A 15,179-nucleotide genomic window follows, 5' to 3' on the forward strand; every position below is an offset into this window, starting at 1 on the left:
AGGAAAGTTAAGGAAATCCAGTCTTGAGCTAGCAAAGAGAAATTTCTATGAGCACACATGAATGATATTGAAAATCTTTATTAAAAAAGAAATTTGGAATTGAGGCTGTGATTATTTTTTTCTTATTAATGAGAAAATAGTAGGAGGGGAAAAATTATATAATTTATAGCAAGTGTGACTATGGGTAGTATCTAATCTTTTAAAGTATTGTTAGTTTTTCCCTCATTTGTTGAAGAGGGAAGCAGACACCAAGTATGTCTCGCATCTCTCGTAGGCAGTTTTAAAGAAACCACTGTTGTAGATCACAGAGACATAAGTTTCATAATAAAGCCAGAGAGCCTTCCTAGAGGATGGCTTTTCCACTTCTCCCTCTGCAGTTACTTGAATTGTACTGATGTTGCTCATATGGCACTTTTTTGAGTTTTGAAGAGAGATGAAGTCATATGTTATTACTCAACTCCTTGAAGTTTGTGTAACCCCTTCAAGGTAATTTTTTAACTTGCCATGTTGGAAACTAAAGTTGTTTATACAGAGTGCAAGTTCCTGGATTAGTTTTCATATGAACCTTTTTAAAAGTATACTGTAAAATCAAGTTGAAGAGTCTGGGTCTGAGGAAAAGATTAATAAAGGAGTGCACAGTGAACTCTGGGAAAGTGATAGTTCTATAAATAATTAATAGCTAAAAGCCATTTCAAGAAGATTGGTGCCCTGCTGAGGTCAGTATTAAAGTAGATGCTGGGACTTTCAAAAGCTCTTAAAGTCACCTTTCAAGGTTTGTTTAGGTTTCTGTCTTTGTGGAGTTGAGTTCATTTTATGATAAAGAAAATGCTGATAGCAAATACTGTGAAGATTTGTTTTCCAGTGGTTATATGACACTATTCACTGGGCAACTATCTACAGCAGTAGAGTGTTTACAGATATCATAAGATATGAAGCACTTTTAAGGAAATTCTTTTTCCAAGTGTTAGCCCCATGAAACTCAAACATACTTTAGTGATAGCATTTGCCATATTTACCATGTGGTAGACCATTTTAAGGAGCAGTGCAAGAAGTAGTTGCATATGTCTCCTGCTAAAATTCTGAATATATTTAGATGTATTGTACATTTATATGAAAGCACAGATAGCTTCATCTAGTTTGATACAGTTCTGTTTCATGGCTCAGAGGTTCTTTTTCCCCCCTGAGATTGCACTACTGGTGCTATATTTGACAGTGATAGATACAGCTGAATACCTCATTGCCATGAACACAGCCTAGAGAGTCTGAAATGAAATTCTCTTCAAGTGCCGTGGGGGACTGTCCTTTCTATGAAAAGTCAAATCAGAAAAGAACAAGACAGAGGAACTGTTAGCACCCTTGCTTCACAGGAGGTGGCTGAGATGGATGAATGTAATTTCTTTAAATTCACACTGCACTTACGGCAGATTAAGGATTAGAGTCATGACCTCTTAAATCCATTTCTAAAATGACTCTAGCAAAAGATAGTAAATAAACAGTACTGTAAACAGGTAGTGATTTCATCTTCCATTGTTGATTCATATACTTTACTTGATTAAGTTGTACTTGCAAATATATTTTGCAGTTACCATCTTGCTTAAGGTATTTCTTGGTTTTGTAAGGGCTTATCTTAAGCAGTATTCATGTTGTTTATTTTAAAATAATAGGTCAATACTTAAAATTAGGTTTAATTGGAAAAGTAGAAAATTTGGGCTTCAGTGCAAGTCTGTATGTAAAGGAAGCAGTGACCTGGTTCTATTTATCTCAGGCTTATGAATTTAAAGCTTAGGCAATAATAGAAATTATGAATTATAATTGAAAAGTGGGTATTGCATGCATATGTATATCTCTGTAGAATTGCATGGTATGATATGAAAGATTTGTTTGAAAATCATATGTTTGCAAATTTCTTATATTTTACTTCAAAGACTAGCTATAATGTTTACAAGTGATATTTTCTCTTAAGTTGACCAAATAAGATCAGTTAAAGAACACAAAAATCAATTTTCATATCTCTGTGTCTTTTAAAGATTTGAAGCAGTGCAAATTATACATACAGATTTTTGATGTCAGTATACTTTATTGTGACCCACATCTCCTTCCCTCAGTCCATTTCTGGGGAAGTGAAAAGAGGGTATAGAGTAAATAGTTCTAAATGATTTTGGTATAAGCAGCTCAAATGCATGAATAGTTTATAAATAAAAATGAAATACTTTTCTTTAAGCAATTCAAAGACCATATGGTACATATCTAGAATCACCTAAGTGGTTAATTGAATGTTAAATTCCTTTTCTCTTCCTTAGTGTAAACAACTGCAAAAATATTTACATTTCCTGCCTTGCTAGATTTATTTATCATTTTATAATAAAAATACGGAAGTGTTATAAATTGAAATCTTAATCTCTTGCTTGACTCACTTTCTGAAATGTCAGCGATGTCTCTGGTTTGGTTTACTTTGTGCTCTCCCCATTCCTAACACAGAAATGCACAGCACTGGAAAACTGAAGAGTATTGATATTAGGCAAGTTAGAGGTGCAGCATGAGATGAGGTTTCTTGAAATTAGTTTTCTGTTTTTCTAAGCAAGATTAGAAACTGCAGGAAAGAAAGTGGTTCTTTATTGCGTTTTATTATTTTTGTGAAACTCCAGAAGAATGATGATGTAAGTCTATAAAACTTGGAGGGGTTGAGGTCAAAAATCCAGACTGTAAGTTGACTGAGCAAGCTGCTGTTAACTATGGAGAGAGTTGTTTCTACAGTCAGGGAGTGCTACAGCTTTTCTCCAAAGGTAGCTACTGGCACAAACAGTTTGCAAACTCTGCACTCTGATACTCATCAAACCATTTCAAAGCACTGGCCAAAGTGTGCTTGTCTGCATGGCAGAGCAGCATTGTCTTGGATTTCCGCTGGCGCTGATAAGCCTCGGCCTCAGCAGAGGGAAGTAGCCTGGGTGATTCCCGTGCTGACCACCCTTCTCTCCTGGCTCCAAGGAACCAGAGCCTGCAGCTTCTCTTGACCCCCAGAGCTTTCCACCCCTGCTGATAGCTGAATTCAAGGGCTTTAGGAGCAATAGTGTCACGTGAGTGCCAGACACAAGGGGTTCTCCACCCAGTGGCCCCCGAAGGAGATAAGCTGGCTCCTCCTTTGTTGGGTTTTCTGCCAGAATAAAATTCTAATTAAGAAGGGGGAGGGCACCAGATATCATCTCCGTCAAATATTGTTCTTCATGGAAACAATTCAACTTGCTCATTGCTGTAATTACTGTAGCACACTACTTGTAATTAGAAGTCTTAAATGACACAAGTACTTCCCTTAATTTAGTATTTGGTCTTTTCAGGTTCTCACTTGTGTTTTTGTCTTAAGATGCAAAGCAAAATGGACATAAGTGTACTTCAGAGAACCTAAAGTCACAGCAGAAACTGTTGGAAGAACGTTTTGAAAAGTACAAGCAAGGGTCAAGAATTTCTGTAGGATTTCTTTTCAAAAGATGTAGTAGGATTTTGTAGCACTGATTGCTGATGAAATTAGTGGAACCCTCTAGAACCATGTTTACCCACTCAAGCAAAAGCTAGTCTAGTATATATTAGATACCCACAGATTTTTTTCAGTTTTATCTTTTTCCATCATATAAATTTTTGTATCAGGTTATTTTTGTGACAATATTAACAGTTCAAAATTTAAAATTCACATAATTGAATCCTAAAGTAACATAACCTGCAAAATAGTTTGGTTTAACTGATCCTAGCATATTGTTAAAATGAATGAAGGAGCTTAACTTTTGAATAGAAGATGGAAGGTGTAGTAAATGATTCAGATTTCTCCTAAAGCAGTAATCCTATCCTCTCAAATGATAACAAGATAAATATTTCTGTCCTCAGCTATAAAGGAGGCCTATGTGACTAGTTTGGGCAAGATACATAGTTTAAGGTAGTTTGAGTAAAATGAACTGAATCTTACCCTAAGAATGTATTCTACAAGGACTTAAAAAAAAGTCCTGATAAGGTGTGAGAATACAAAAGTATCAGTAAGGTATTTTTGTTTTCACGTGATGGGGTGGAAAGCTATTGCACATGGAATTTTGGAAATGCTTCAGACATGGTTATAAGAAAAGATTGATAATGTTGGTGGAAAAAAAGCCTGTTTAATAACAGCAGTGGATCAGTCACACACCTTTATTGCAGTCTGTTGTGCTGAATTAAAAGCAGGCATGAACATGACCTGTGGATGGCATATTATCATAACCCATGGGCTATGCTGTAAAATGCACTGTTTTATAAACTCCTGGAATGGATTCATGAAACTTTTTGAAGTAAGCAATTACTCAGAGTCTTCATTAACTTTCTAGCTGCTTACCAAAAATATAACATTTAATAAGGAGACTGCCCTATTTCTACATGTCTAGCCTTTACCCTGTCCAAAAGGAAATTTGATATGTCTTTTTTTCAAGAAGAAATGTCTCCTTGTTGAAAATAACACAAGAAATCAAGTAATTTTATAGCTGAATCTGTTAAAATGGAGAAATTGATTTTTATGCTATGAGGTCAATAATTTAGTTTTAAATATTTGTGATAATATTTTAAAATTTCGCTTTTTTTGGTGATAAATATTTTTAAATATTATTTGTGATAATCACCCCAGTAATGGGAAGACATCTTTTTATTCATCATAGAACTTTTTAATGGAGCAGTAGCCTATATATTCTTGTGGTTTTTGAACATGTTATTGCCTAGGTCATAATCTTCTGTGTAAGAAGTAGGAGGAGAGGAAGAGGTTTTTTTATGTGGGCAGGTAGCTTCTTGTGAATTAGGGTAGAGGATGGGTGTTTTAATGTTTAAATATATTTTTATAGGTGTCTAAGTCCAGTCTTGAAAAGTTAATTGTTAGGACAGAATAGAATCAGAAAATATATTTGAATAATATAATGGTTTCTGGGTAATATTGAAGATTGGGAGTTCCTGATCAGGAACTTTGTGTGAGGACTTGGACAAAAGTAGTGGCAGGAAATTATGACATGCTAGATTTATTAATGCTCTAGAGTGAGGAAAATCTGTACTGATTGAAAAAAAAAAATACAGGCTTCAAATTTCAGTAGGGAATAGCACTGTTTGTTACTGGTTTTCCTTTACTGCTGTTTGCAGTGGGAAAACAATCTTAGTTTCAGTTTGACTCATCCTCCATTTGTTTCTTGTTTTTGATACTGTTCTGTTCCAAATGAATTTTTGAAATTTCCACGTCTTCATATTTGCAAGCTTCCCCAGATGCAGAGAGGCAGATGAGCAGTGTCATTCCTTGGTCTTTCTTTTCTCTTATGAAAGGAAACAATGTGACATTTGTTAGTAAAGCTTAGCAAAGACAAGGTCAAACAGAATTGAGTAGAGGGTACTGAGGCCATTTTAGGTACAGACTTTGAAATCAAGCTTTTGGTCTTGGGCAGATAGCTGAGAAGTTGTTCTTTTCTCATTGCTTAGTTGTGATACAGAATTTCAACAAACCAAATAAATGGAATGGCTGATCAACCTGGAAGTGCAGATGAGCTGGTTTAGGTGCAGACCATTAAATGCCAAGAGCATTTGAGGAAATAGTGTAATCTGAGGTTTCAAGTAAGACATACTGTCTTAGTTACAGCTTATATGATTATCAAAGTAATTCCTTTCTGATGGGAGAGGTAGAAATATCCTTCACTATGCCAAACACCTGGAAATTATTTTTGTTTGTAGCCTAAAAACCATTTCTGAGTATGTGAAACCAATTCATCAGTAAAGTTTTCCACATTCCAGAGAGAGAGAGAGAGTAGAAACTTCTAATCATAACATTAAAAATTTATTATAAAAGAAACTGACATGTTTTCCTGCTCAGTCTTCTAAAAATGTAGTCTTTCTGCTCTGTTTCAAAATGTGCTTTTAGTTTAATGATTATGGTTGTAATTAAGGGACTAGTTAGAAAAACTATAGCTGTAAAGTATAAACATGACAACCAAAATACCTTTCAAAGCAAATTGGAGACTCTGTGTCTGAGCTGGATGTTGTAACACACTTGCATTACAATGAGATACAGTACAGTGCTTTACCTTAAAGAGAAAAAAAGTTTATAATTTTAAAGAATTTGTACCATGCATCAAGACTCATAGGAAAATTGAAGGCTGGAGATATGTTTTCATCTAACTTGCTATTCCTGCTTCAGTTGTGTAGGTCACCAGTACAGGCTCAATTGTTCACCCACGGCAAATTCCATTTGTTTTGGGCACCTGTCATAGGGTGGAGGTAACGATCTTGTAAAAAGTAGATTTTGAATGGCTGAACTACAGCTAACTTTGAGAACTTTATTTGTAGCTGTTGCTCAGGAAAGATAGTGGAGCTAGTAGCTTGTTTCTCATCAGCTGTTAGAAGTACTTTAGATTATGAGGCACTGTTTGTTCCCTTTTCTTTTAAGGAAAAAAAGACTAAGTAAAAGCTGAATACTTACTTTTTCCGCCCTTTCAGTTGGTAATTTTTTTTAGAATACACATACATCTTTTTGGGTAATGGAGAGCAAGATCTTAATCAGGAAAGGAGCATAGTTTATTTCAGCTGTAAAAAAGGATTTTGTTAATTACAGTGTGCTAAAGAATCAGAAAGACAAATAGTTTTGGAAAATTACATATGTCCTTTCACTTTTTTGTTTGGCTTCATCAGAATTTCAGCCGTTGACTGTAAAATAAGAACAAGCATCTGAGAGCCCACGGATTTAAATTAAAAACATCTGTTATGCTACATTATTGTTTATCTTTTAGTTCGTCTTTGAAACTCTGTTTTTTATAGTACCTGCAAAAATCATGACAACAGACACAACACAAGAATGTTAAGGGTTTTGACTTTGGATAGGAAGGCAAATAAGATAGTGCACTTGTTTTCTCTATGGAGTTTCCTCAGAGCCAAAGGGCAAAGGAAGTTTCATACTCCTTCCTTTCTACAGTCATCCATTCTCATTTCAATTTGTTGGGAAACAGCATTTCAGTTTGGACCTACTTACTTTACACATCACACTGGAGAGGTGATGAAATCTTCATCCCTGGAGACTTTAGACAAGGCCCTGAGAAATCTCTTCAAAGCTGGCTTTGCTTTGAGGGTTGGATCAGATGACTTTTGGAGGTCTGTCACAATTTAAATTATTCTGTTGCAGTAAGGGAAATAAAAAGGAAAAAGTATTTTGATTTCTGTGAAGATAAGGCTGATAGTTCTGATTTTCTTTGCTAAGAAAACATAAGGAAACAGTCAACACTAAAAAGCATTAAAAAAAAGTCTGTCATCACTTGAATGAGTCACTGTGTGAAGTAACAATCCATAAATGAATAGCAATATAATTGTGGAATATAATCTGCTATATATACACACATTTAAAAATGTGCAGACAAATCTGTGAATTACGGCATTGCATGTGGATGGAATTTGTGTACCTCTAAGATGGTTGCCACATGGAGAGCTGTATATTTTTGTAGCATTAAACACAAATCACTATTACCATTTTGTTTCTGACAAAAGTTATAAATTGAACTTTTCTGAGTGTGATACTGCACACATACTCACATGGAAAATTATAAAATACTGTGTTACTTGTAACAAGGTAATTGTGGGTTTTGTTCAAGACCAGTAGAACTACACAGCTATGATAAAATATGAGTAATTTATTTTACTGCTTTATTTTCTCCCCTTCTGATGCTGTTTATATATAGTTTCAATCTTGATGATCAGCATATTGGATGTACAGATTGAAAAATGCTTCTTCTGGTAAAGGATTGTTCATTCTGGGATTTATTTCTGGTGGCTATTTTTTTTTCTTTTTTTTCTTTTTTGTTTGTCATTAATAGGATGAGATTTATTCCATCATCCATAAGAAAATGTTGAACAACATAAGGAATAAAAAAAGATAACATGGGTTTTGGGTTCTTTTTTGTTTTACAGGCCTGGCAGCTCCGATTCAGTCACCTTGTGGGCTATGGTGCCAAATACTACTCCTACCTCATGTCCAGGGCTGTTGCCTCTATGGTGTGGAAACAGTGCTTTGCTCAGAACCCATTTGATAGGTAAAAATACAGAAATGTTAAATAGGTTGAATGCTAGTTGCTTCTGGAAAACATGAAGCAAATTAGGTTGGTGGGCTTTTTTGACACAAATTGGTTTTTAACATTTTTCTTGATTCTAAGAGGACTACAAAGCAGAAATTAACTATGGATATATATATATACACACACACATGTATATGTGTATATATATATACTTTGGGACGTGTTCATTGGTGCAAAAAACATTGTGTCAATGTTTTAAAATACAGGTGTGTCAGTTGGGAGGCACTGAAATCCCTATTTAGATGTAATTAGAGAGCTTGAAATTCATAGATGCCTAATAGCTTGTAATTTTCAATTGAAATCAAAGCAAGTGTGGGTATTAAACAGGCTTCATGTCACCAACATCAAAGCTCAGTAGAACTATCGTACTCATTTTGCTTTGTGAAATAAAAAAAGCAAATTGTGAGGTCACAAACTCTAAGCATTCTTAAGCCTTTGCTGAATGTTCAGGACATTGTAACTGGACAACTTTTCCCTTTGCCACAATGAAGCCTGAAATGTTGTTCGCAAATTAACTTCTATAAGCACCAGCACACACTCCTATGAATAAAATTTGTCTAGTTCAGTTCCTCATAGTGGGATTTTAAATGTGATTTGAATTTAAGGAGCCAACATGGCATCTGCCATTGTTTCAGGGTGGAAAATTTCATCTGCTCTCTGTCTGTGAGTTCTGTAGAGATGCTAGAAGCAAACCTGAGTGAAGGCTGGGCAGGTTGTGTTTGCAGATGGCTCTAACACCTGTGTTTCTCCAGGGCAATGGGGGAGCGCTATCGTAGAGAGATGCTGGCACACGGCGGTGGAAAGGAGCCCATGCTGATGGTGCAAGGTAGGAGATCAGTTATAACTGCTTTATTCCCCTGCAAAAGGAAGGAACTTCAACTTAACTGTATTTCCTAACTTGGTTTTTTTACTTTAATTATGATGTTCACTGGAGTTATGAAAGAAAAATTTAAGTGGACTGGTCATCACCATTGTATCATGGTCAGTAGAACTTCTTGTGGTATGTGGAGTACACACAGATAGCTGGGCTGAAGTGTTGGAAAGGTTTCTATTACAAGGCTGCCTAAAGAATTCAGAATAAACTTGAAGGAAGATAGATTACATCATTTATTGGCTACAATGAAGTAGTAACTTTTCCATACATGGAATTCATAAAATCTCTGGTTATTTTGCATAGAAGTTGAACTTGCTTTGGCCGCATCATTTCAGTGTCATTAAAATATCTTTGGCTCTATCAGTACTTCAAGTGTACATTTTCATGAAATACAGCTCTTACAACTGTAGTAGAGAAACACAATTCATTATTCATCTCACTACCATATTTGACTTTTGAATCTGAAAAATAACTTTTAAAAATCATTCACACCCTTAGCAAAAATACTCTGTGTTCATACCTTAAAATATAATGCCAGGAGAATGAAACAAGTTTGAGAAACTGTTGACTGTATCTCAAATCTATGAAATCAGGGTAAAGACTTTGCTCTGTAATGTTGCAGAATTCAAACCAAACATTACTTGTGCTGTTCCTAAGGTGAGCACTTGATAAGTCCTGGCACATCTTTCAACTTTCTCTGAAATTCTTAGTATTAAAAATGAGTATGAATTCACTGGCCTCTGTAAACTCCATTTTAGCAGACTGTAACTTCTGGGACTTTTTTCTATAGATAAGGAAGACAGTGGTTACGTGTCTGTATTTCATCATGAGATTGGCACAGTTTCATGACTGGAACATTTCAGTTCTTTGACCCATCTGTTTATATTTGAGGCCATGACCTCTGCTCTCCTTAGACTCATCATATATTAAGCAACTATATATTCTTTATGTTGTCTATTTATGTTTCTGATTTACAGGGTTACTTTTAATTCAATATGACATCCCAAACTTACTTCTCTTTACTTTTCTTGAATAGTCTTTGTTTGTAACCTTGAAAAACTGTAGCCCAGAACTGTGGATTAAGAATTGGCAAGACAGGAATGTGCATCTTTACAAGCATATCCCGTTTTTACATCGTAAGTCATATGGTGGAGAAAGAAAAAATGTTTTTAAACATCAGATATGCTTATGATCTCTTTCTGGGATATATTCTTTATTTTACTGAACATGGAATTTTTTTGCAATGTCCTGGAAACTGTGTTGAAGTTGCTGGCAGTGTGCTTCTATGAATCAAGTAGTATTTGAAAGAAATTTCAAAATTCATCTGTGGATGGTCTTACAGAAAATCTACGGAAGTAAAACTGTCTTTCCCCCTTGCATGTGATAGCATCTTATGGGAGACAGTGTCAAAGGGCTCACTGAGGTCCAAAGGAGGTGACGTGCACTGCTCTCCTCTTTTCTGCCAGGGCAGTTATTTCATCATATCAAGTTATTTAAGTATGACTTGCCTTTGGTGAATCCACAGTGACTTTTCCTGATTTTTTTGCTGTTCGTGAGTATAGAAACAGGTTCCAGGATTAGCTGGTCCAGACCCTTCCTAGGGACTGAGGTGAGACTGACCAGCCACAGTTCCTTGGGTTCTGCTGCTTGCTCTTCCTGAAGATAGACATGACTTTTGCTTTTTTCCAGTCTTTACAGTACCTCTCCTGTTTCAGTAGATTACTGAGAGTTGCCTAGCAATGCCATCTGGCAGCTCCCTTAACACTTGGGTGCATCGTGCCAGGGCCTGTGGGCTTGTTTATGCCCAGTTTTCTTAAGTGTACCATGATCTGATCCTCTTCCATCAAAGATACATCTCCTTGCTTCAGATTATTTGCCTGGCCACTTTTGTATTCTGAATTTCATTTTTACATTCTTTATTCAAAAATCCTAAATTATATTCAAGATCGTAAAAATAACCAGTGTTCATCAGCAGATTCTTTTGTCTGTATGTATCGTGATGTTCAATTGTAGACAGTAAAAGTAGTTAAGTAAAAAATTTAACAAACATGCTTGAATGACTCCCTGAAGAATGAAATAAGGGTGACTCGGGTGTTTGACAAGACAATAACTTGATTGCTAATTTGGGATTATTGAAAGCTAAATCATAGAACACACCTGATGAAAAAAGTTATATTTGTACTTGACTGTATTTCTTACAAAAAATGAGAATTTATGGAGAAAAGTAGGAACAATTCAATTTGTTTAGGTTCAATGAGATTCTGATTCCTCTTGCTGCATTTTTTTCATTATCAATATTCCAGACTACTTGATTTCTGTCTCCTGTTGGTTTCCATCAGTTGCAAAACTGTGCTCCCATAGCAAATAACAAAACGTATCTGATTAAAGACAGATTCCACTTTAAAGCTTGTTGATTTTACTCCTCTTCAGAGAAACAGTCCAGAATCTGGGCTCACCAGTGCCCTATTTCAAAAAGTTCTTTAGGTTGTTATTTCAGGTGGTTTTTTATATGGGCTTGCACATGTCTGGCTTTTGGATGCACATCTGCAGCCTCACCCTTGAAGTGTTTCCATACCTCATTAGGAAGTTATCCATGTTCATTGGCTGTTTGATAGCAGGTTACTTCACGAACACATTTCATTTATGCAGTTTCTTTGTTATGATTTTCTTCTCAGGAGCTATCTATTGTTTTTCTTTTGTGTTTGGATATGACCCTTGCTTTTCATCTCTCTCCAACATGATTCCATAGATGTACTGATTAGGAAAGATAAAGGATCTGACCTGTGGAGTTGCTGACAAGGTTCCTGTTTGAACTAGTCTTTAATTAGGAAACACAATATACTTTTTGTTGTTGTTGTTTGCATTTGATTCTCTTGGTATTTGTTTCCTTTAAAAAAACCAAAATCGTAGAGGTTTTTTGAGAAATTTTAAACATTTTCTGAAGAGACCCTTTTTATCTTACCCCCTTGATAGTCAGTGAAGTACAGAAATAGTCACAAATATGGATATCAGGATCAATTGAAAATGGGTGGACAATGTTTTGTCTGAGAGGCTTATTTTCTTTTAGTTTTTCCTTAGAGAAAAAAATATGTTTTGAGAGGAACTTGATTCCTCTGTGATTTTGTGTTGATTACATGGCTTTTGCAGATTTTCTCCTTCCTAGGATTACATGGCATTAGGGATTCCAGATTCCTTTAAAATTATATAACCCGGGTATCCCTTCCAGGTCCAGTTGTGTGCTCACTGCAGGTCTGAACAAGATTCAGGTGTGCACCATTCCTCCCTGTCTCCCTTGGCACACTCTGGCTGGAAAGAAACCCAGGTGCATAGGCAGAAAGTGAATTGCAGTGTGAAAACTACTGGGTTGGATGTTTTGGGAGCTAAGAGCATGGAACATATCCTGGAGTGCACTTCTCCTGCAGCCTTGGTGCAGTCACATTGCCTGTGGGGCTTCTGAAGAAGTCCTTGTGCAAAATGCGTGTGAGGTTGCGTTCTTGCTTTGTTGATGCCGTATTACGTTGCAGACAGTCATACTCAGCTCTGAGCCTGCATGGTAACCAAACCAACTGGCTGTATAAATAAACACCCATTTGCTCCCATGCTGTTTGAAAAGTTGCTTTTCCATGCCTCAGACTGTACTTCATGGAGTAATTATAATTTGAAGAGGCTGCAAAAATCTTCAGATCATGTTTGTACGTCTCTTTGAAAGCGTAAGAAATGCGCATAAATCCTGGAAGGTGAGGTGAACGGCAACATATGTTAGCTCAAACTACATGGACCCAGAATAATTAGTGTTCCAGGGGGGCAGAGGCCAAATTTTGCCACAGGCTTTATTCTTCTCTCAATTTTCAGTGATTGTAGGTTATAGCTAACCATCTCTCAAAAGGGTGTGGTTAACCACAGTGCTGTAATGTGAAAGAAACTTCAAAGTGACGAAGATAAGCTATGCAGTTGCCTTAGGCTTGGGAGAGACTGAGCTGAAATAGGAGTATTAAAATACACTCCTAAATTTGAAAACTGCAACCATCAGACCTTGTGGACATCTTACTAAATCATTTAGACTGAACTGCTGAGTACTTACAATATATCAAAGCTGATCTTGCTTTGATATATTTTAATGGGGTTTGAAGAGAGACATGACCACTCTTTAGCACATCAGTGTAGAGTAAGAGGTTAAAACACAGAAATACGGTCATTGCCTGTTTCTTTTGGAGCTGTCTTACTCTAAAATCTGCGGTTATCTATTTAATGAGGCCATGATCATTTCACTGCAGTAGGAGTTCTTTAGCAATGACCTCAGTTACTCTCTGTCCCTTCTTTGCAAAAGCGAAGTTTGCTGGTGTCTGCTTTTGATGTCAGTGTTGGAAAAATAGGAGTGCAACAAACCACTAATGCAAGAAATCTGAAATCTGTTTTTGTTATCAAAAATGGGAACTACTGGATCGGAGGTCAGTTGACATCACCATTGCCAGAATGATTTTGGAATCTCCTACACATTTAAAGCAAACTTGGTTTTAATAAATAAATACAATTTGTAACAAGTTTTGAGTGATATTTGATAAGACTGTATTCAGCTGCCCTGAAATGCATCCAAGTATACTGTAATTAATTATATTTCTCTTATTCATTTTGTAATATCGAGGGTTGGAATGTTTTTGTTATGATTTGCCGTTTTTATGTAAGAGGGGAAATTAAATCTCCTTGAAGATAATCCCAGCTTCAGTTTCTTCTCTTCTGCTTATCATTATACTATTGGCTCTTGTTTTTTTTCCAATGTATTGATAATAGGCAGAGTAATTGTTAGTGTGTCAGAGAATAGTCTGAACATCATCCAGACTGGCAGTTTTTTATAAGTCAGTAATGGAAGGGGAGTTTTATATAATGGGGCTCGAGGAGTGGTGGTTATATCTATTATGGCCATCTTTATGTAACATCTGTGCAGTATTTTAGTCATCTCTCCATACTGATCCCTGGTGAAAAAGGAATGACTGTCTATGTTCCAGTGGGCTGCCATCCTTGTCACCTTCTTAAGGCACTCTCTCCTCTTCTGTGAAAACTTAGGAAAATATGAGTCTAACTGGAATTTTTCCAAGGCTGCTAGGGAGCAAATATGCGTGTTCCCCAGCCAGGAACCTGAGAGAGGGAGCCTGCAAGAGGCCACGGCTCTCTGGGGAGCTCAGATCAGTAGCTGGGTATCTGCACACATCTGTTTCTCAGCCCAGCACACAGCAAGCCATTTTTCATTGTGAACTACAAGTAATTCCACTGTGATTTTTCCAACATTAGAGTAGATGACAAGTTTACCAAGAACTTGGAAATCTTAATTCTGTTCTTTCATTTTGAAAATGCAAACTTCATTTAACAGCATTTCAGTCAATCTATATATAGTGTAAGATTTGTTTTCCTTTTAGTGCTTGCTATGAATCTACTGGGCCATGGCAGTTTGTGTTGACACTTGTAACATGTTTTTAAATCAGGTTAAAATGGAATTCTATAAGGTCTTAGCAAGAAAATTCTTTTTGGTTGCTCACACCAGTTTACTTTGAGCTGGTCTGTTTCCTGATGGGTTTTGAATCATTGTGTTATAATAAAAGATTATAGTCTTTTAGCAGCATGCAATTATAATTTCCACCAAAAGCAAATATTGTTGAGGATGTGAAAGAATATAAATTTATGTTCAGTAGGTACACCGATCAGAAAGGGTAGAACAAGGTTATATTTACATTGGCAGAAAGATCACTTCAAAGAAATACAAAGATTAATTTTTACATTATTTGGCAGTTGTACTGTTGCTTTTTGTTGATTTTTTTTTTTCTGGTACAAGTTATGCAGTAAATTTTCATGTGTAATCTTGAAGATGTTAATAACAGTGAAAAGACCAACTGTATGTGATGTTAAGTACAAAGAAACATCTGAAAATAATTTAAAGGATATATTCTCATGCTGTCTAAAAATTGGGATTCTGGAGAGGAAGGGGTGAAATATTTAGTTTCTCTGTTTATAGAATTATCTGATTAAGTATTTGGGCATGATTCTAATTCTAATTTGTGATGCTAATTTTCTTGTCTGTTATCGTGTAGCCAAGTGCTACAGCTAACAGATATAGTAATTTAAATTCTTAAAAAAGGTAAGTCCTAGTACTGTAAAAAAAGCAAAACTAAAACTGCAATATGTTGAAAATGCTTTTGTTTATGTTTTGTGCCTTGTCA

At 35.9% G+C, this 15,179-nt stretch overlaps 1 protein-coding gene across 2 annotated transcripts in view; it reads left to right on the forward strand.

Moving 5' to 3' along the window:
* The window catches only part of MIPEP (mitochondrial intermediate peptidase), a 65,404-nt gene that overhangs the window by 49,524 nt on the left and 701 nt on the right, over window positions 1-15,179 (forward strand). For both annotated transcript variants that reach the window (XM_064409204.1, XM_064409205.1), the window contains exons 17-18: window positions 7,933-8,054; window positions 8,849-8,922. In XM_064409204.1, coding sequence (XP_064265274.1) covers window positions 7,933-8,054; window positions 8,849-8,922 — 196 coding nt within the window. The remainder of the gene's footprint in view (window positions 1-7,932; window positions 8,055-8,848; window positions 8,923-15,179) is intronic.

The sequence above is a fragment of the Passer domesticus genome, chromosome 2, assembly GCF_036417665.1.
Source record: "Passer domesticus isolate bPasDom1 chromosome 2, bPasDom1.hap1, whole genome shotgun sequence".
Lineage (NCBI taxonomy): Eukaryota > Metazoa > Chordata > Aves > Passeriformes > Passeridae > Passer > Passer domesticus.